This window comes from Typopeltis vanoorti, chromosome 5 (assembly GCF_054136105.1).
Source record: "Typopeltis vanoorti isolate ZY-2024b chromosome 5, IOZ_Tvanoo_1.0, whole genome shotgun sequence".
Classification (NCBI taxonomy): Eukaryota; Metazoa; Arthropoda; class Arachnida; order Uropygi; family Thelyphonidae; genus Typopeltis; species Typopeltis vanoorti.
The window spans coordinates 110132568-110155554 of record NC_143553.1 but is presented as its reverse complement, the minus strand read 5'-3'; the positions used below and the strand labels follow the sequence as shown (position 1 = coordinate 110155554).

Here is a 22987-nt window from a genome sequence, read left to right as displayed (position 1 = left end):
TGCGGCATTGTAATATTTTGGGTTACTTGTTATTTATGTTAATTTTTTTTTTTTTTTGTTGTTATCCTTCCTATGTCTACTTTAACTTCAGACTCTCTGTTAATCCGATTAACTTAATCTCTGCTTATAATCCTTTATACTTTCTACAAGTGTTAGCGCTGTTAGTGAGAAGGCCTCTGGAATAGGCAACTCACGATTACAATTAACTATTTCCCACGCTAAGTAACTCAGGAAAAAATGTATATCGATTTTCGATTGCGCCATCCTGAATTAATTTTATAGCATGAGAAGATTAGATATAACACTTACAGAATAGATCACTTTCTAAAATAATTACTTCAATAGTCAGTCGTGGCAATTTCTTTAATTTAAGCACACAGGTTCGGTTGTTTTTATGAGACAGTGCATTGGTCAAAGATCAGGCGATAGTTTTAAACAAACAAAACATGTTTATTTTACCTTAAGCAACTATACAACGTAATATACAATTGAACAATTTCTCTCTGATGCCTATTTTGAACTCAAATCATAACCTTACAATTTAGACCAGATATTCACAATGCTTAAATAACTTGCTTTACAAAATATAGGCAATTACCGGCTGTCACAGTCTATATCTTAGGCCAACATTCTTCTTAATGTATATATATACTAGGCTAATTCTCAGCCTCAATTATTTCTTATAGGGACTGTACAATTATCTTAACAAAGCTACGTTCAGTGAACATACAATTCTTAACTATTACCTCAGTGTTAATACAATAGAATCTACTCACAAATTCGCAGAAATATATACAGTCCTACCAGCTTTGAAGATTTGTGGCAGTCCTGCTGACTACTTTCCTCCATCCTATATACTAGTCTTTGCTGAACAGCTTTTGGGTTGTCCTGCTGTAGTCCTCTTCCGGGAATTGTGGCATAGCTCACAGTCAGTTCTGGATCTACTGTAGGCGCCATGTATCTGGTCGCACGCAGCACGTTCTGTTACTGTAAATACATCTCCAAAGAATAATCTGCCTCTCCTGGTTTCCCTGTGCCTAGGGGTCACATTCCGACGAAATCTTGGAAGTCCGAGCAGGCCAACAAACTGCAGAAAGACAAAAAAAAAACTCCACTTTTTTAGAATTCTGAAGACCTCTTTTATACAATTCCGAAGGTTCCTTGTTTTAGGGTCGGAGACCCCTGAATATTCTGTAAATAACTGATGTCACTGTTGTCTTATCCTTCAGTTTTTGGCAGCAAAATCTCCACATCTGAATGACCTTCAGTACCTGTGTTCGCTATCAAGTCGCCAACATAATCTTGTCTAATCCTCTTAACTTGAGGCAGAAATACTTTTAACATTCTGTTACCCTTACAACTTTACATCAGAACTTAATAAAATATCAACGTAAGGTACTGTTTGAACCTTTACAATATTTTATAATTTATGAATAATTCTATCATTCTTTTTGTCAGTTACTTATACAAGTTCATAATCAGTATTTCACCATTAATATACAGTAATGTACAATTTTGTTCCTTTCACACATGATTTGTGACCTCTGTAAAATTGTTGTCAAAAATTTTTATAAAATTTTACACCACTACTATTATCACACCTCCAAGGACTCATTGCAGGAAGGCACTCTACTCCACACATACACACACCATCCACCAAAAATTGCAGGTATTCTTTGACAGATTTGCCTGTGTTTATATATTACTTTAATTTGCTCCATCTTTATAATAGACTCATTCACCTGTTATTGCCAAATAACTTGTCTTCTTAGAAATCTGATTACTTTTGACAAGGTAGTAGTTAATCCTATCTGCATTTGTTTGCTATGTCTAAATTGTGTACATTCTTTTTGCTTATTTGCCTTTTTATGTGGGATGAAAATCCTACCACTTCTATACGAGATAACCTAACTCACTTTTACTTTAAAAGCCCTGATGAAAATTCTGTGTCCTAGACAGGATTCAAATCCAAGTCTTTCCAACCAAAGGACATCATTGTGGTTTGGTAAAATAATTTTGTGAGATATCATTTGATTTATAATAATTAATTAGTCTTCTGTTACTTACCTCTAGGTTGGGAGCATAAAGAGATTGGTACCCCGGTTAAAGTCAATAGGTTTTAAAATGAAATTTTCCGAAATGGTTCAAGATATAAAGCCTGTGAGTATTATTTTAAACAATTTGACATGATTGTGTAAAGTATTGTAATTTTTTTTTTGTAAAAAATTTTGTACTTTTAAAATGATTCTTATGATTTGATTTCAGTTGAGTTGTGGGTGTGTTTTCACAGTATTTTTTTATATGAGTGTAAAATTACTGTAGAATTTAACTGATTTTTTTCCTGTTTTAGCATAATGTAATATTCCTTGTTTAGATTCTATAATGCCTATCTTAAGTGTTATTAACTGTCATTGTAAGTCACATATGATGTTTATTTGATTTAGATTGAAGAACTGCATTGCTTGTTATAGGAAATGTGCATAAATGCATGTAACAGTCAAAGAAATTAGTTTTGATGGAACTTGTGTACTAGATGTATTTAAAAATATATAAAATTTAAAACATATAAGAAAAAATATATATATAGAAATATATAAAATATATAAAATTTTATTCAAAAACTCCAATATATTTCATCTAATGTTACCTGGACATCATTGGGGACTAGATTCCAAACATGAATCACAATAATGAGTCATAAATCATGCTATATTAGCTCTTGTCTTGGTCGCAAATTAAGCATATGATTATGCTATTAGATTTCAGAGGAACAATTAAAAAGTTGCATAGATAAAAAAAAAAAATTCAAAATAATTATTAATTAAAAACTTATGAGCGATTGAGGTTTGGATGATTTCATAGTGTTTCACATCTCAAGGAAAAGACTATCAAATTTGTACTTGCTGGAATTAAGTAGTTTTGTCTGGTTCCAAAGAACTCTGTACCTAGTATCAACAGTGCAAGAAGCTAGGCCAAACTTGTCAGATTCCAAAAATGTAACACAGTCCTGTTGGATTAGTTAGATTATAATCAAGGAAGAATGGCCAGTCTGTCCAAAATAGCAAAGATGAGATGAGCAGGTTACTTTATAAATACCTGGTAAGGAAAGAGGTGGTAATGTGTCCTTTGTAGATGATAGGAAGGAAGAAAGTTCCCTTTGGTTTGAAGGAAGCATATAGATAGAATTTATGAAGAATCTGGGCTGTTTGTTCCAAGGTTCCTTTTAGGCAGGGTATTGAAATTCTTTTTACATTGGATTGTAGTCTGTTAGAAGGAATGATAACTATAATTTTTCAAATGATAGTTTTGTTGTAGAGTCTCCATAGCTTAGTTGGTTTAGATGAGATCTTTGATTGGAAAGATCCGAGTTCGAATCTCATCTGAGGTTTGAACTCGGGGAGTCTTTATTAGGTGTTTACAATCAAATGGTAAGTTAGCTGGTCTCATACAGAAGTGGAAGGAGGTTTTTCATTCTTGAAAACAGGTAAACTGGCTGGAAGAACATTCCCAATATATAGACACTTGGGGAATAAGAATTAACCAACCTCTTCCATCAGATTTGGTTTTGAATACCTGCACGGTGAAATGTGGGCCTACACATAAGCATAAATCAGGAAGTTTTGTTGTATCCATTATGCACACATAAGCATAAATCAGGAAGTTTTGTTGTATCCATTATGCATCAGAATGCTTTTAATTTTATTCAGTTCATCTATCAAAAGAGAATCAGAATAGCAGATCATATGAGCACTATACACAAGACACTTAATAATACCCATCCTCTGTACAAAATGCTGGTGAGAGTACAAGTGAATGTAATTACCAGTAAAGTTGGCTTCCAATAAACTAAAACTTCAACATGACCTTTGGGGTTACAAATTATTAAGATATCCAAAAAAAAAAGTAGACTTCATGTTCAATAGTGAACTTGATATGGGAGTAAAAGGAGTTTAGTTTCTCTAGAAACTGAAGTAATTCTAAATTAGACTGGGACCAGACTGCAGATATATCAACAAAATGTAACCACATACGAGGCTGAGGAAATATAGTATCAAAGAGTTGTTTTTCTGGATGCTCCATAAAATAATCAGCTAAAGGCTGCTGAGATAGGACTACCCATTGCTGTTCCTTTGATTTGTTTGAACAACTTATTATGCCATGTAAAATAGCCTGCATTGATGGGAAATTTAAATAAATTAACAGTGTCTTCTAGGAAATCAGATTCTAAAAACTTGAAGAGTCTCTTGTAATGGTATGCTGGTAAATAAGATGACTACATCAAAAGAAACCATAATCTCATTATTACATAGATAGAAATGTTTTATTTTCTCTTTAAAGTTAAGACTGTTTTTAGCATGAGAACTAGTGTAGCCAGTGTACGATGGTTGTTTGAAAAGTTTGGTAAAAAATAAGTCAAACACATTTTTTTTGGAAAAAATCACCCAGCTGACAAAACGATCTTCAGTTTTTTCAGTGCTCTTTCATCAGGCATTGTCCACTGTTTTGACTGCTGCTTGGACTCAGGTGTGTAGTGGTGCATTCAAGTTTTGCCTACAGTCATGAATTAATGCAAAAAATAATGCAAATTGCAATTAAATATTGCGTTGTAATATATTTTCGCATTCGTTTTTGATCGACAGTGAACAATCATGGTACCCATTGTGCACTCAGATTTTTCATGTGCAATTTTTCGCGCAGGATATTATACACACATTCAGTTGTGATTGCTTTGAGATGCCTACAATCTCAGGCGAGATTGTAGGCATCTCAAAATCAATGTAAGTGATTTTAAATCTCGCGCACTTTCATTTGGTGATCTTCCATAACGATACCATGGATTTTGTCAATCATTTCCTTCGTAATGACCTCAGATGGGCGTCCGGAGTGTGCTTCATCTTCGATGGACTTACAACCACGTTTAAACTCATTCATCCAAAAATAAATAGTCTTTAATGTTAATGCTCGTGCAGAGTCCCCATGAACTGCATGTAACTCGGCTTTGATCTGCACGGATGTCCACTTCCTCAAATAAAAGTGTTTTATCACTGTACAAAACTCATTTTTCTCCATTTTTATGAAAAATGCGAACACGGTGATTTTAAATGTTTGCCAAACGAGAACTATGCATCGCACGTGGCTAAAATTTTGCCAGGGGTCATGAAAAAGATGATGCATGCCGACACTGGTATGAATGAACAAATTGTGTCGCCATCCATTGGAAGTTTACCAAACTTTTCAAATAACCCTCATATTCCAAAGTTGAGGTGTTTTGCAAGGTAGTAAGTGGGAGAGGTAATACAGTCCACTATTGGGTGCATTGGATTTGCCACCCTTATGTATTTTAGGAAGACCATAGTGACGTGATGAATTTATAACTTCTCAACAGTAGTGTCATTGTCTAATTTAATTTATTGATTTGACTTTCTTGTTGGATCCTGCCGATCAATAAATTATTAGACAATGTAGAATTGTGAGATACTACTGTGCATAGAAATCATACGATCTTCTCTTCTGATTCCCTTTTGTTAGATGAACTGAATAAAATTAAAAGCAATCTGATGTGTAATAGGTACAACAAATTCCCTGATTTATGCTTAAACATAGACCCACATTTCACTGTGCAGGTATTAGAAATCAAATCTGACAGAATAGGTTGAATAATTCTTTTTCCCAGTGTGTCCTATGTCTGTATATTGTGTATGTTCTTCTGGCTAGTTTGCCTGTTTTGAGGGATGAATAACCCTCCACCACTGTATGAGACTGGCTACTCACCATGTGATTGAAAACACCTGATAAAGGTTCCTCACATCATAGATGATTCGAACCTGAGTCTTTCCAACGAAATGTCTCGTCTTAACTGACTGAGCTATGGAGGCTCTACAACAAAACTACCATTCAAAAAATTATTGACAATTATCATCCTGCTCTACTAAACTGCAATCCATTGCGAAAAGAATTTGAACACCTTAAAGGAACCTCGGAACAAATGGATTCTTCATAAATTCAATCTATATGCTTCCTTGAAACCAGCTTGGAAACAGAATCTTTTTAGAATCTGATTTCCCAGAAGACACTAATCTGTTTAAATTCCCAATCATTGCAGGCTATTTTACATGGCATAATCGCTGGCCTGGTTGGCCAAGTGGTTAGCGTATCTATATGTCCAGTAATCATTTCCTATTCTGCTCTTTAAATCTCCAACATGGACCAAGTTTTCCTTTTTCATTATATAATTTTCGAATAACAGCTTCACACATGTAAAAGAAAACTAAATATAATTTATTATTTCTCTATATTTTGCTCAGTGTGTCATGAGCTTCAATCAGTTGAACTAAATTATTTCAGCAGACAAAGGTACTGTGATGGGTAGTCCTATATCACTTACTTTGTCTGATGATTTTATGGAGTATTTAGAGGATCAGATTTCTAACACCATTTCTCCTTAACCTCGCATTTGGCTACATTTTGTGGATGACATCTTCACAATGTAGTCCAACTCTGAATCAGAACTACTTTAATTTCTGGATAAAATTAAATCCTTATATACTTGCATTAAGTTCACTATTGAACATGAATCTAACAACAATCTCCCCTTTTTGGATACTTTAATGCATCACAACTCTGATGGTAATATTGAATTTTCTGTTTATAGGAAGCCAACCTTTACAAGCAGATATATCCACTCATCTTCACATCGTCATCCTTCACCAAAAAATAAGTATTGTCAAAGCCTTCTATACCGAGCACTCGTGATTTGTTCTTCTCAGTCTCTACTATTAGAAGAATTAAATAAAATAAAACTTCCTCTGTTACTTAATGGATACAATGAGACCTTGATACAGAAAAGGAAGAGGGATTATCAAATATTTGATAATTCCTCTTCCAAATTGCAATCTGATGTTAAAAGGATCAGCATACCCTACCTTAAAGGAACATCTGAAGCAAGGATCCTTCACAGATATAATTTGTGCACCGCCTTCAAACCGGCCCAGTTTTCATCTTTCTTACCACCTATCAAAGATACATTATCACCTCTATCCTTGCCTCGTGTTTATCAAATATTTGATAAACACGAGGCACCTAGAGGCTGATGCACCTAGAGCATCTCTTAATGGTCTTCTTTAAATCTTTCTAGGTAAAAGAAACCCTCTAAAAAGTTCAGAGGACTGTAGTTCGGCTAAGTTTGATCAATTCTCTCTCTCTCGAAGAATCTTTCCTGCTACTGTTTCACAGTCAGATTCTACATTGTATTTTTCTTCAGATATTTCCATGAGCATTGTTCAGTAGAACTCCACTGTGCCCTCCCATTTCTGCTAAATCTAAAATAACATGAGCAACAGCTTTCCAACATCCATTTCCAGTTCAACTGCTAACTCACTGAATATGCTGCTGCCACTCATCTTTCATTCCATCTATGTCTGTTCTCTGGATTATCCTCCTCCTTGTGAGCTCTTCAGAAAAAAAGAATTATAAAAGAAAGAATAAAAAAGAACAGATTACTTTTCTTCTGACCTCTGCTCACACATGGCACTAATTTGCAATAGTTCTGCAATCTCTCATGTGTGAGACAATATAAAATAAAGTATTTATCTATTTAATTCAGTCAATGTTTTCTTCAAATTTTTCGATTTGGTTTCTAAAATAACATTTATATACTTGCATCTGATTTTCATCTCTGAAAACTTTGAAACATATTTTTCTTTTCTCTGATACTTATTTTTATCTAGCTGAAATGACCACTTCCTATTTCAAATTCCCTGTATGCTCTCATACCAGTCTGACAACATCAATAGTAACACATAATCAAAACTTATTTCATGCATGTTCTCTATATGTGAATTTGTGTATATCTTTATGTTTGAGTATAATGTTAGTGATAGCTAGTCCATGTCCTGAACAGAAATGCAGATAATTACCGTTGTTCCTTAGCTAGATAATTAGTGTTGTTTTCTCCAAATTTCCCTAGAAAATTTCTTTCTGGGATATGTTTCCTACTTTGCTGTTTAGGTTTCCAACATGAACCAGCTTTTCATTTATGTCAGCTGCCCTCTCTGATATCTTGAAAAATTCCTTCTCGTAGAAAGGTTTATACGTTGGTTATACATGATTAATAAATAACTTAAGGAATTCACAACATGAACTTAATATATATTTCCAATATTTCGGCAACGTCACGTTGCCATCTTCAAAGGAACTTACGATAAAGACATGTGCACGCAGGCACTACATACAGTAAATGAGGACGAAGCGAGGAAGCTATTGTTTCTCCTAAAAGTCCTGATGGTGCCCCCTAGCGGGCTATGTAGTTATTCTTGGCCATTGGGCTGAAGGTCTCCTGATGTACGCCTCCCAAATTTGGGGTAGTTCCATGCAACCAAATTTGTTGAGGTTTGGCATGTTCCTTAGGGCTGAGGCTGATTCCATGAATAGTCTTTCAAATTTGAACTTGCTACGGTCTATTACTGTGGCTTTCTTCCACCGTATTCTGTGCCGTGTATCCAGAGCATGGTCTGCAAGACCAGAGTGGCTGTACTGGTGAAACCAGATGTAGTCCTTGTGTTCTGAAATTCTGATATTCGCTGTCCTACCTGTTTGGCCGAAGTAGGACAGCTTACAGCTGCAAGGGATCTGGTATACTCGCTTCGTCCTCATTTATTGTGTGTAGTGCCTGCGTGCACGTGTCTTGATCATAAGTTCCTTTGAAGATGGCAACATGACATTTGCAAAATATTGGAAATATATATTAAAGTTTAATTTAATTTATATTCTAGTGTATGTTGTGAATTCCTTAAGTTATTTATTAATCTTGAAAAATTCCTCTACTACTACTTTCCCACTGGAACCTTCTATCAACACAAATAAATCTTATTGTCTATTTGAAACATGCTCAAATTATGCTCTATATTTAAAACTGATTCACATGCAAGAAATTTATCTTTCTGTTTTGCATTGAATGCTATAGCCACTTCTTCTTCCATTCTCTGATCACTCTTATCTAAATATATGTGATGCCTTTTTTTGTCTTGATAATACCAGTTATGTTAACATGTGTAATTCCTCTTCTTCCTCTAACTCCTTTTCATCATCAGTTTCATTGCATTTTAGGTTTTTCCAGTAGTTGGCTTTTCACTGTTTACCTAGTTCCTGAAAAAACAGGGGTGGCTTTGTTTAACTGGGTGATAGCTGGGCCATTAGCCAGTTAAACAAGGTTTTTCAGTAACCTAACCAATACAGAATATTTGGTTTGCTAACTCTCCAGTTGCCAGCTTATTCTACAATAGGGTGCATCCTGGTAAGGTGAGGAAGATCAGGCATTGGATCCAAAGCCCTGGTCAGTTTTCTTCATGCCTTACTGCCTATGTAGAGCTGTCTTCTAGTTATTGGGCTCTAACCCTTAAGCAACTCCATTAGTTACAAAAAATAACCACTTTAACCCAGGCTATTCCACATATTTTCAATCCTAACAGCAAAACATGAACTTTTTTCTATTTGTTGTAATTCTCTTTTTCACGATCTTTATAATGCTCTCCAGTGGAGTCTGGTTCAGCCAAGTACAACACATAGCTTATTTATATATTTTATTGAATCCTGTCCACAAAACAAAATCTGTAAGCCTTTATAGTATATATAGTATTAGTACTGGGTAAGCTGAGGACTAGATACTTTGGAAACTCTGTTCTAGAGACCAATCATGGAGCTTTTGCAAGCCACTTTTGATCTCCAGACATTAGGACGGTGATTATATACCTGGCTATGAAATTCATTCTACCACCTAAAATACTTAACTAACTTTTAACAAATTAACATGATAAACACTAGGAAAAGAGTGAATAATGAGTTTAATAGCCAAATATTTGAACCTGGATATTTCAAAATTACAGGTCTCATCACCTGCATCAGGCAGTCTGAATGAAAAGTAAAGTGCAATCAATGGATTATTTAAATTGATAAGAGCAGTTTCATATTATATATAGATATGATGTGCACTGAGAGCTTTGATAGTTCTTTAAGCTTTGCCAAGTTAAGAATAATCTTGAAGTCACAACATTTTTCAAGAAAAGTAATCCTAACTTGTAGCTTACCTTGTTAGAGATAATTTACCAAGTTTACTGGTCTTTTTTAGTAACTTCTCCATGAAAGAACAGTGACTGGTGTTTCAGCGATTCTTGTGCCATAAGGGTTAACAAGTTAACACTATAATACAATGATACGAGAATAATAAATTTAATGTTGCTATGTTATCCATTTTTGTTGTTCTGTGTATAACATCACATGTCTCTTACTAATTTAAACAATATATTATTCCTGCTTTACTTTGTATTCAAACTGCTTGATGATTATCTGTAATTTTTGGATTGAAATATCTGGCTATTAAAATTTATTGTTCACTCTTTTCCTTGTGCCATTTTGCTAACTTTATGGCACAAGTATCACTGAAACACCAGTTACTGTTCCTTCAGAAGGAAGAAAGAAAGACTAATAAACTCAGTAAATTATGTCTTACAAAGCAATACAAGCTTTGTAAGACATAGCTTGTATTGCTTTGTATCTTGAGGCCACAGCAGTTAATAATAATCTTGAGGCCACAGCATTTTCTCCAAAAATGCTGTGGCCTCAAGATTATTGTTAACTTTGCAAAGCTAAAAGAAACCATCCGACCTCCCAGCACATATATTTCTTCCTTTCATATATATCTAAATACCATTCTGCTGCTTGTTCAAATCAGCTTCAGGCTACAAAGTGTGATCTTGAAAATAACATTTATTGATCTCTGATCTTCAGGATAATGTTACCTCAGTTGTAGATCCTTCACTAACAAATGTAGTCTTAACTATAGCTAAATATTCTCTGCTGTTCATATATAACAAATGCAAGTAATGTTTAAATTGCAAATTCAACATTCTTGTTGCTAAGCAAAGTTAGCCTCCTACTATACTATACTAGATAAATTGGATAGTAAACATCTCAGGATGGTCTTTAACTGAAAATGAAATTCATCTTCCATCAAAAGGCATGATATTTCTATAGTTCCAAAGAAAATACCATACTTAGATTTCCACCATAACACTGAGCATAACATATCCTCTTTCCAGTGAGGACACCAACAAACTGTCTGGTAGTCCCCTCTGTATTACTGAAAGCCAAACTTCCTCCTCCAAACATTTCTTTAACAAAAATGAAAGCTTTACAATCACTAAGTAACAGTCATCTCATTATTACAAAAGCAGACAAAGGTAAAGCTACTGTTATTATGGCCTCCACAGAATATAAAAAGAAAATATCTCTTGCAGTGTGACAGATCCACTTATCAGGAACTTGACCACAGTCCCTACCACTAGTGAATTCAGAAAACTAAACTAACTGCTAGCTTTCCTGAAGATCACATCTTACTCTCCGCTCCTCTTCAAGTGAACTAATTACTTCCATTTATTAAAAGCCTACCTTTACTGGATGCAGATTCAGCTGCAATCCTCTCACCAACCTTCTCAAAAGACTGGCATAATGAAAACTGTGACATCGTTCTCATGTGATATGGTCTAAACCACAAGCTAGAGCAGGAACTTCTGAATATAAGCGTTATATCCATCTAAATGTCTTCTCAGAATGGACTATACAACATATATTTGATTCCTAACCTAGTTTGAACAATAACAACAAAACAATATGAAGGGTTCTATCCCATACATTTCTGTCTTTCATTTCCAATAAAAAATAAAAATCTTCAATCTGGCCTAGCACATTATGGGATTGATACCAACTACAATATGGTTGGTATTAATCCCATATCAAACATGATTACTCCATCACTGCCATAATAAGTTCTAATGTTTGTTTAAAGAAAGTGCCAAAGCCTTGCTCCTCTGGTCTGCTCTGAATCTGAATAATTATCTCCCCTATCAAAGATGTGGGTGAGTCTAATTCTTATCGAGCATCATTAATAATGCAAGTTTGCACTGTTATCGATTTGGGTTATTCTGTTTATAACATCACGTGGTTCTTACTAACTTAAATAATCCATTATTCATGCTCTACTTTGTATTGGGGTTGCCTGATGCCACTGATGATGACCTGTAAGTTTGGGTTGAAATATTTTGCTATTTAAATTTATTATTCCCTCTATTCCTTTGTTGTCATGTTAATTTGTTAAACCTTATATCATAATTATTGCTGAAATACCAGTTACTTGCAACTAACTTATAAATTTCGATTTCTGTCTATTTCATCATTCTCATTTCCTGATGTGTACTCTTTAGAGGTGATTCTGTTATAGTACTAAATAATTAAGTTGACATTATTACTAGCTTAAACCTCTCCTTCTTCTGCTGTTAGCTAAATTCAGTAAGTTCAGACTGTCCAACCAGTTCTCATAAGTATCATGAAAAATTCCCCTCTCCCTATGCATTTAATGAACTTTCTCTAAAAATATCTTTGATTCTTTTGGCATACATTAAAAACTTTGTGGATTTTGCGACAGCCTATGCTTTTGCAAAGCCCACCAATTTCCCCTGTTCAACTCGGCTGTCATGTCATGTATCACTTTGCAAAGGGGAGATCTTGTTTTAGTAATTTTCACAATTTCTGCAATAGCATGATAATAACTAAGACAAGATCCCCTGTTTTGCAAAGCCATACCATTTTCCTCCATACAAATATCATGTATATGTTCCTATTCACCCATTTTCCTGAGATATTGACTCTATTGTGTCTCCACTTGCTACTCCCCCATAGCACTCTACTAGTGAAATTTAAATGATATGGTTAGGAACACTGTCATTTTTCTTGCACATTTTGAATAACACACTGACTGATATCTAATCCAGTCCTGTAGCTGAATTCATCCATCTATCTGTTCACTGGACATCAGCAGATGCTGTATGGTCACTCAGATGATCGGTGATATGCCACATCAGTCCTCAGCATGTGGGTCCTATTGTATGCTTTTCTGGAGCCTTCAACTCTCTGAAGATCAGTCACTTCAGATACACCACCACCACCAATCTATCTCACTGATGGTCTACCTCTTCCTCTTTTTCCAGGGACTTTACTGGAGACTTCCTCTGTCTCACCATTTGCCATTACTGTTTTGAGAAGTTCTCTCCCATCCTTTCAATATGTCCAAAGTATTTTAACTTTCTTCTTCCAGTATCCTTAAGGAGCCTTAAAGTTATACTGATCCTTTCTAGTACGCATTCATTTGTCCACCTTTCAGTATATGATATCCTCAGCAGCCTTCTGTAACACCACATCTCAAAAGCAGCTGTTTACTCTTTCCAGTATTTCCCCCTTGTGTACTCTTTCCAGTATTGTTTCCATAGTTAGTTCCCATAATTATTATTATTCACCTTATGGTCATTAAGCTAATTTGATGATGCACTGTCCATCCATATTACTTTTTGTTTCCCCTGACTTCTAGCAGCAGCTAACTGTATATTTTTATCATATTGGCTTTTATCTTGCATGATATAGCTTCAAATGTACTGCCTTTTCATCTCCACCTTCCTGCTGAATTTCTTCTTTTGTTTGTTGTAGTTCTGCTGCCATTAACAAAATGAGAGCAGAACTGCAACTCTCTCTAGTTCCTCCCACTGGTTCTTCCCTCTGTATCTTCCCTGAAAATAAGTATCTCATACATTCTACCCCTGTGACAATATCTTCCTCTGTCTCACCAATGCCTGTAATTTTGGGCCATTTCAAGCTAATAATGCCAAAAACTTGTCATCCTTGTTCCCAATGCTTAAATTTAGATTTGAAACATGAGAAACATTATTCAGCATTTTATTATTTCTCTCTCTCACTCACACACACACTAAGGTAGCCTGCACACATGCCCACCTACATCCTCTCTAATAGCTCTAATTTCCCTAATTTTGCACATTTATTCTCTGGATATGCAAAATTACTGTACAAAACTTTCTCCAGACACCTAATTCCAAATCCATTCAAGTGCATTCTATCAGGCATATAAAAGTTGTTTCATCCATTAAATTCCCAATAAACATCTAAACACTGTACATCATTCTTTCTACACAACCCTCAGCATTGATTTATTTGCAATCAGTGCTTTCTCTTCTCAATTCATTCCTATCATACCTTGGCAGGGGACTTACTTACAAACTTCGATCTCGCTCACTTAATTTTTGCTTCTTCCTGTAACCTTGTATATTCTCTCATATTCCGTACTTTTTCACCTTTAAATCATTTGCTCCAGCAAAATTATTGACTCTTTTAATTTTTGAAATCTGATGTTTTGCTAATATCTTTTAATCTTTGCACACTAGGAAAGTGTGAACACACTCAAGTACATTATAGAATTGTTATATAATACCATCTCCTTAGTCTGCCTTTTTTTACTCATTAATACTCTCCTTACTTTTTCCTCTTATTTGTACACACCAAACTGCTGTTCCCCTTTTTGATATGCATGCATCTAACGCTCACCCACATAACAGTTCCAATATACTCTGTCACCATTTTCACTTATCACCCACAAATGACTCACTTTTTTTTACTGAATAGGTTGTGCACACAACATCCATCTCACAAAGTCCATTATGTTAAATTCTCCTAACAAAGACATCTTGCATGCCAGTTGTCTGGTTCATTTTGACACCATTAACTACACTCTAATAACATATGTAAAAAGAAGTACAGTATATAAGCACACTCAAACACTGCTCACTGAATTAAGACTATAATAAACTAACAACAATTACTATTCCCATTCTATGATTCATTAAAGATAAGAGATTAAAATTGAATTGATTAACTCTGTAAAGTACATGACTTTGGGAGATAGGAATAGACCATGCCAAATTTTTAACATATCGAAATTTCTCTTCCTAACATCATCATAAAATCATTAATTACACAAATTAACAAAGGAAAGAGACCAAATCAGAAGAATCAGTAGTTATAAGAATTTGAATTATTTGCTTGCTTTTGTGCATAATCAAAGTAGATAGTGTGTCTTAAAATATCTCCTCAGAGAATAATAATTCTAAATTTTAGAATAACAAAGTTGATTTTGTTATTCTAAAATTTAGAATAACAAAATCAATTTTCAATAATTATTTTTTTTTTTTATCAACAGGACATTGTAGCAGCCACAGCCGCTTGTGAAGAAATAAAGAATTGCAAAAAGTTTACTCGTATGCTGGAACTAATTCTTCTTGTTGGTAACTATATGAATGCTGGATCTCGCAATGAGCAAGCAATAGGATTTGAAATAAACTTTCTGACCAAGGTTTGTATCCTGCAAGACTTTGTATAAATAGAAAGAAGAATGCAGTTGACTCTCACTATAACAAAGTAATGAAAAGTTCTGACAAACTCTGTGGGTATAGTGCTATTCTGAAGAAAATTCACTATAGCAAACTACTTGCTATAACAAACTTTTCCTTCCTTATGAGTACTCCTTAGTGAGAGTTGACTGTATTTGAAATAAGAGAGAATAAGCAGTTAATATAATTCTGATAACTTCCAATATTTTCATTGCTCAACTATAATGTTAATAGTATGAACATTACATTGCTCATTTGATGTTGCAACTTCCATATTCAATTACACAACTTAAAGATAATAAGAAATTATATACTTGGTTTAATAATTTCTTGGTATCTTTAATTTATAGTATAATCAAGTAAAAAAACACAACTTAAAAATGTCTTATAAAATTTCTGTTTCCTTTTTTTTTTTTGTTTTTTTTTTTGAGTGATATAAAGTGCTAATTCACTGAGTACATCTACAAGTATGTATATATGCAATATATGTGCATATAATGTACAATATTGCAGTATCCCTAGCAGAATTATCAATAATATGAGTGAAAACTCTGCAATTCTGTCAGGCATTCAAGCTAACCCATTCAAATATTGGTTAACTGGGGTTTCGGTTATTTGAAGATCGGATAACTATTGATAGAATTGCAGAGTTTTCACTCACAGATGCAGAAAATGTTAGTGGTCCATAGAGCAAGTGATTTTCATACATGCTGAGTGTCAAAATTGTGCAGTGTTGCTTTTGGTTTAGTGAATTCAAGTTTCCTGTTATTATGCAAATAAAATTCAGGTAGGAATATGAACAAGATCCATTTGAACGGTATAGCATAGTGTCATAACGTAAGCAGTTGTTGAAACCACCTTTTCATTGGGAAGAAAGGAAAGCAATATTGGAAGCTTTTCAACATAAACCATCCAATAAATTCATTCACAGGGTCATTCATAAATTTACAATACAATGTGCACATGTGCACACAAAAGACCATGTATGGTGAACTGTGAATTGTTGCTGTAAAACCTGTAAGCATATGTTTATACAGGAAATCTTATTGAAGATAAATGATAGCAGTACATTTATTGAATCAAACATAGATTGTCTTTTCTTGCAAGAAAGCGCTCACCTTATTTTACCTTATCTTTGACAGTATTCATCTCCAGATAAAATCATATCTTCTTGGGCTGAATTACACCTCTAGCCTTCCCTGATACACATCAGATTCATAGCCTCTTCAGCCTACAAAAAACTTCATGTCATGTTCTTCTCAAGACACTACTCCTCACTTTTACAATTCCTTAGAATATTTGAGTTCTTTGAATATTCAAAGTTCTCTGTCCTCTAAGCATATAACATCATGATTGCCTGCTTGGTTAGTTTTCTTACTCCTTCACTGATCTGACGTCTATTACATCTGCTTCTGTTTTTTTTCATGGAACAAGTGCTGTGACCTCCAGTTGTTCTAGAAAAGCATAATAACAAGATCCTTCTAACTATTTAACCATTCTCCCACACAGAGTACTGTTATTTTATAGGTTTAGCAGCCTCTTGTGAGCAGGGTCAATATGAAATCTGTATATATAAAACCTAATGACGTTTGCAAAGATCAATGTGCTGCAGTGAGATTCAGGCCAACAGCCTATTGATCAGAGAACAAAAATTTACTTGACCAAATAAAATAGAGAAAAGCAGATGACAGGAGAGATTAGAGTATGAGGGTAGTCCGAAAAGTTCTCGACCTTGATCATAGATGGCAACACTATTGTCAAGATTTTTTTTTTTTTTTTTTTTTTTTTAAATTTGGTACATCTGTCATAGGCATCCATGTGAAATTGCTAGTCATTGTATCAAGTAGTTTGTTTTATACAGCTGTCTGAAGCAAAAGTGTTGTCTGTATCCCTTGAAATGGATAAAATTAAGTATCGTGCAGTTGTAAAATTTTTTGTAAAAGAAGGTTTAACGCCAAAAGCAATTCATTCAAAGTTCATAAAAGTTTATGGGCACCCTTCTCCTTCGTTTTTGACAATTCAGAAATGATCTGCCGAGTTTAAACATGATTGTACAAGCTTTGAAGATGATCCATGTGAAGGACCTCCAAAAAGTAACAACACCAGAAATCATTGATCAAGTGCACGCTATGGTATTGGATGAACAGCAAGTCAAAGTGTGTAAAATTGCTGAGACTATAGGCATTTCAAAATAACGTGTAGGATATATTTTGCATGAAGAATTGCAAATGAAAAAGCTTTGCACAACATGGATGCCACGCTTGCTCACAGCAGATCAAAAATGCACTCGCATAAAAATCTCTGAACAGTGCTTGGAGCATTTTAGCAAGAATAAACCTGCTTTTGTGTGTCGATTTATTACTATGGATGAGACTTGGATTCACCATTACACACCAGAATCCAAACAGCAGCCAGTTGTTCAGCACCAAAGAAGACAAAGTCTGTTCCATCAGCAGGAAAGATCATGGCATTGATGTTTTGGGATGCTAAAGGCATTTTGTTTATTAATTATCTTGAAAAGGGTAAAAAAATTACCGGGGAATATTATTCTGATCTTTTAACCAGACTAGACGAAAAAATTGGTGAGAAAAGACCCAGTTGCAGAAAAAAAAATCATCTTTCGTCAGGACAATGCACCTGCCCACAAAGGTGTTTTGGCAAATTAAGGGATCTGAACTATGAATTGTTGAAACATCCACCCTATTCCGTATATTTGGCTCTCTCTAACTTCTGTCTCTTCCCAAAACTAAAACTCTTCCTTGCTGGTCAGCATTTTTCTTCAAATCAAGAGGTGATTGCATCTGTAGAGAGGTATTTTGCAGATCTTACTGAGAACCACTACAGGGACGGTATAATGGTGCTGGAGCATCGCCGGAATAAATGTATTAGTCTTAATGGAAATTATGTTGAAAAATAAAAATAATTTTGAAATTATAAATTCATTTTTTCATTGTTAGGCCGAGAACTTTTCAGACCACCCTCATATATAGATACATGGGAAAGTTTTCAGTTCATGGTAGATAGAAAAAAAACTGTGGGATTATCTTGTGATCTGTGGGAAGGTGATGAAGAGTGTAGTCAGGAAGAATGTGAGGTCTAGATTCTTTTAATAGTATGTAATGAGTGAAATAGAACAAACCTAAAATTCTGGTGTGTGTAAAGATTGAAAAAAGTTTGGACATCCCAGGAATCCTGGGAAGTCTTAAAAAACCATTAAAGCATTGTAGACATACATAAAAAAAAAAAAAGATTCAAAATTAATTTGGTCTAATAAGTAGTAGCTAAAATGCTTTGCACAAAATCTTGCTTCAGCAATTTGATACAAATGTTTTGTGATAAAAACATGCTTGTATCTGCTATTTGCTGTAAAAATAAAATGTGAAGAGTGAAAAATTTCCTTCATCTGTAGTTTAGGTAATCGTGAATAATTGCTTTTAATTTTCATTGTAGTGTGACTTTCCTATAAGCATATTTTTTGTCTTTGATAATACATATATTCTACTGTTCTTATTATGTTATCTGTATTTTTTTAGAGATTTTTGTTATGTGCCTCCCACCCATGAAAGCTTTATTTGTAAGCCTATAGTACATGCATGCCATGGGCAGGTTAAGGAATTTTTTTTCTCTATTTATTGATTTTATTTGTATATATATTTATTATTCATTTTTTACCTAGTCCAGAAACCCTGTTCTGTAGAGACCAAACATGGAACTACTTCAGGCCTTCAATAAGCAGGGCAGTGATCCCATGCCAGGCTATGAAATTCATCTCCCCACCCCCCACCCCCGAGACAATCACAAACATCCTTTCTACTCTCAATTACCAAATTTCCATAGCTTTGCTGACAGTAGTATTCTCCACTTATCCTACTCTTTTGACGATCCATATAGTTCCCAGGCATCACTTACATCAAGACCATCGGCAACCAGTGCCTTAAACACTGATCTCCATACCATCCTTCAGTAGGGCAAGGATAACCTGGTCACCTTCAATGCTGCCAAAATGCAGTTTTCCCTTTTCTCTCACAAAAGGGAACTCAGCTCACCTTCCATATCCTTAGTAATACACATCATTAGACAGGTTGAAGTATCTCTCCTTGGACTGATATTTACCTCCAGCCTCTCTCTTGGCATAAACATATCACATCAGTAGCTTCCTCAGCTTCTGATAGGCATTTTTTTCACTTAAAAAGCTATTTTACACCCAACCAGCTACTAACCCTATATAAATCCCAAATCTGCCCATCCTTAAAATACTGTATGCATATTTGAGGTGGTGCACCTAAAAAACCTTCTTAAAAATTCTTGATATTGTCCAGAGGAGAGAGCAATTCAGCTCATAGATTGCTCTTTCCTCAAGGCTCAGTTCAACCTCTATCTCACAGGCACAATGTGACTGTGGAAGTACCTATAGAAGAGACATAGAGTCACTGCTCAAGTGAATTGGCAAACATCATTCCTCCACTTGCTGTTAAGCCTGTTAAAAAAAAAGAGCAGCCACTGTCCAACATCCCTTTACAGTACATCTGCAAACTCATCAAACCTGCTTCTCCTCTGCCTTATTTATTCCATATACCTCTGTCCTCACGATGCCTTTCCCATCAGTTTCAACCTACAGCTCTTTAAGAAGAATGCCAATAGGTTTCTTCTTTCTCAATCCTCATCTTCACTTCACACATGGCACTGATCTGCTATAGCTTCTTGTACCTCTCATGTGTGGGATAAATACTAAAAAAAAAAAAAAAAGTCATGCTCATGACAGCATTTGAACCTACAGCATGTTGGTTGGAGAGCAGTTACGCTAATCACTTGGCCAATTAAGCTGGCACTCGTCAGATAAAAAACCTTTCACTACTTTTTTCTCACTGTCAACAGTAATTTATGCATTTGTCTAGTAAGATATTTTTAGTTTAAAATATCAATAGAGCTAACCATAGCTTGTAATTAAGCATTGCTATGCTACAAAATTAAAGGAAGTTGAGGCCTGCACTGAAATGCATTCACCTTACACTACACAACTCATCTCAACCTACAGAACATCAACCACCACTGCCCTCAATTCTGATCTCCGGGTTCAAATAACCTTGTAAATTTCAATGCTAGTAAAACCCAGTGTCTTATTTCTCACAAAAAAGAATCATTTTCTTCCAGTATTATTCTTGACAGCACCCAAATTTCTAGACAAGATAATATTTCTCTTCTTGGAATTATCCTAACATCAAGCCTCTCCTGGCATAAACACATCACAGCCGTTGCATCCTCAGCTCCTAAAAAAACTAGGATTTCTCTTTCACTCAAGACCCTTCACCTCTGAACAGCTGTTAACCTTTTCAAATCCACCCATCTATTGAATACTGCTCTCACATTTGGTGTGAGGGCCCCCTAAGAGCTCCCTCAAAATGCTTGACTCAATACAGAGGAGAGCAATTAGACTTATTAATGATCCATCTCTTACCAACTCACTCTTCCCACTTTCGCACAAACATTGGGTTTCTGCAATATGTGTATTATAAATATTTCCATCGCGATTGTTCATCAGAAATAGCATCAATAATTCCCCCACTTACTAATAAACCCATTTGAACACATGCAGCTGCTGCTCAACATCCCTTCACACCTTGAAATCCACAGAACAAGTTTCTTTTCCTCCTCCTTCATCCTTGCTACTGCTGCTGTATTGTGGAACATTTTTCCCCCTGATGTTTCCCAAGGAATACAATATACAGTCTTTTAAATCAAATGTAGATAAGTTCCTCCTTGACCAACCCGCTACACATGTACTATAGGTTGATCAACTAACCTCTCGTGTATGGGCTCAACATAAAATAAAAAAAAAAGGTAAAGAAAATTCAATGTGGCAAACTCTTTCCACTCTAACAGACTATCTTTTCTTTTCTACAACTTTCCTATAGTTTGAATTGACTAACTACAAATTCAAGAACATATGCAAATAATATATTGGAAGTTGTAGCTGATGCTACATGCCTTCTGATGATCACATGATCACATTTCTGGAATAGCACTAAATCAGCAAGTAATAAACTACTTACTGGTTTAGTGCTACAAGTCTTCTTCTTCCTTCTACGTATTAGGTCTATTCGCCTGTTACAAAGCTATCTTAAGCTCTTCTAAGTTGTACATGTCCTGAGGATAAGGTGACCCTATGCCCCCCAGTATATTCTGTGGCTGTAACGCTTGTGTTCACGGTGCTGGTTTGCCTGCTTGCGGGAGGAAAAATCCCAGATAAACTGGGGAGAAAAACCCTGCTGTCCACTCCCAAGACTGGCTAACTTGGCTATGTCGAGAAAGATTTTTAAGCTCCTCACGTGCTACAAGTATGCATCATAATGTATACTTGTGGGGGACACAAGGCATTGCCACATAACCACATCAGTTTTGGAAGTTTTTTCACTTGGTTATACTATAAATTATATATTTAGTTTAATCCTTTATTCAAGTGTAAGCAAACAAAGTTTGCTCCTGAAGTATCTTCAGGACTTGGCAACTCTTGGCAAAGTTGGACTGACTTCACATCACTTGCATTAGTATCCCATAATGCAAAGCACATCTCCTTGTGGATATGAGGCTGTGTGATTCACTGACATCGAAGCTAGTGGGATTAATGATTAAGTAAACTTTTTTATTTTTTATTATCATTTGTTGCTCTTGTTAATGTTAATATGTTTTGTGTGAAGGGTATGGTAACTATTGCAGTTCTAACTGTGCTGATACAGTCCCATAATGCATAGTATTAGACATGTCCGCAAGGAGATGTGCTTTGCATTATGGGATACTAAAGCAAGTGATGTGAAGTCAGTCCACCTTTGCCACAAGTTGCCCCAGTACTGAAGATACTTCAGGCACAAACTTTGCTTACACTTGGATAAAGGATTTAATCTAATATATAATTCACATCAGTTTTCAAGCTTTTTTGACCAAAGTGAATGAATCTTTTGCTTTGTCATCAACGTACTTGAGGACTCGGATCCTACTGTAATGCATTTTGTGGATAACTTTAGGTTCTAGATGATTTTCATCACCCAGAAGGATGACTCCTTGCTTATTGGAGGCCTGAAGTGGTATTAAAAAAAAAAAACGTTTGGTCTTATCCCAGTTAAAAAAAAAAACAAAAAAAAACATAATTTTAGTTTTTAACATTAAATTCCTTAATGAAAATTGTTAAGGAGTTTATTCAAGTGAAATATAATTCTGACAGGATAAGTGGTCACTGATATTCCCACATGGTCTGTTTTGCAGCATTGGTTGATGTGTATATGTGGGAAGGGGAGTTTTCAGAAGCAAGCCATGTTGAAAAATTGCAATTAAATTATTTTTAAAAGATTCATTCATTATAATAAATAATAATTTATTATTGGAGCAGCTGACGTGAATGTCTCTATAATTTTTATTCATTGTGCTATTTATTGGAACTAAAAAAAATATTTTATTGCATATAGCTGAGCTCCACTAAAGCTATGGACAGCAAAACTACACTGTTGCACTTTCTTGTTGATATAACTGAAAATAAATATCCAGATATGCTGAATTTTGATCAAGAGCTTATGCATGTTGATAGAGCAGCAAGAGGTAAAAACATTATTTCTTATTTTATTTTCAAAGATGTTTTTTCTTCCCTTTAGAAATAATAATTAATATCGTAGTACTCATTCTTCTATTGTATTAAAAATCTTTGACAAAAAATACTG

At 34.9% G+C, this 22987-nt stretch overlaps 1 protein-coding gene across 3 annotated transcripts in view; it reads left to right on the top strand.

Moving 5' to 3' along the window:
- LOC150106717 (protein diaphanous-like) overlaps nucleotides 1-22987 on the top strand; it is a 303611-nt gene that overhangs the window by 217569 nt on the left and 63055 nt on the right. For all 3 annotated transcript variants that reach the window (XM_090393305.1, XM_090393307.1, XM_090393306.1), the window contains 3 exons: nucleotides 2074-2160; nucleotides 15092-15244; nucleotides 22739-22868. In XM_090393305.1, coding sequence (XP_090249431.1) covers nucleotides 2074-2160; nucleotides 15092-15244; nucleotides 22739-22868 — 370 coding nt within the window. The remainder of the gene's footprint in view (nucleotides 1-2073; nucleotides 2161-15091; nucleotides 15245-22738; nucleotides 22869-22987) is intronic.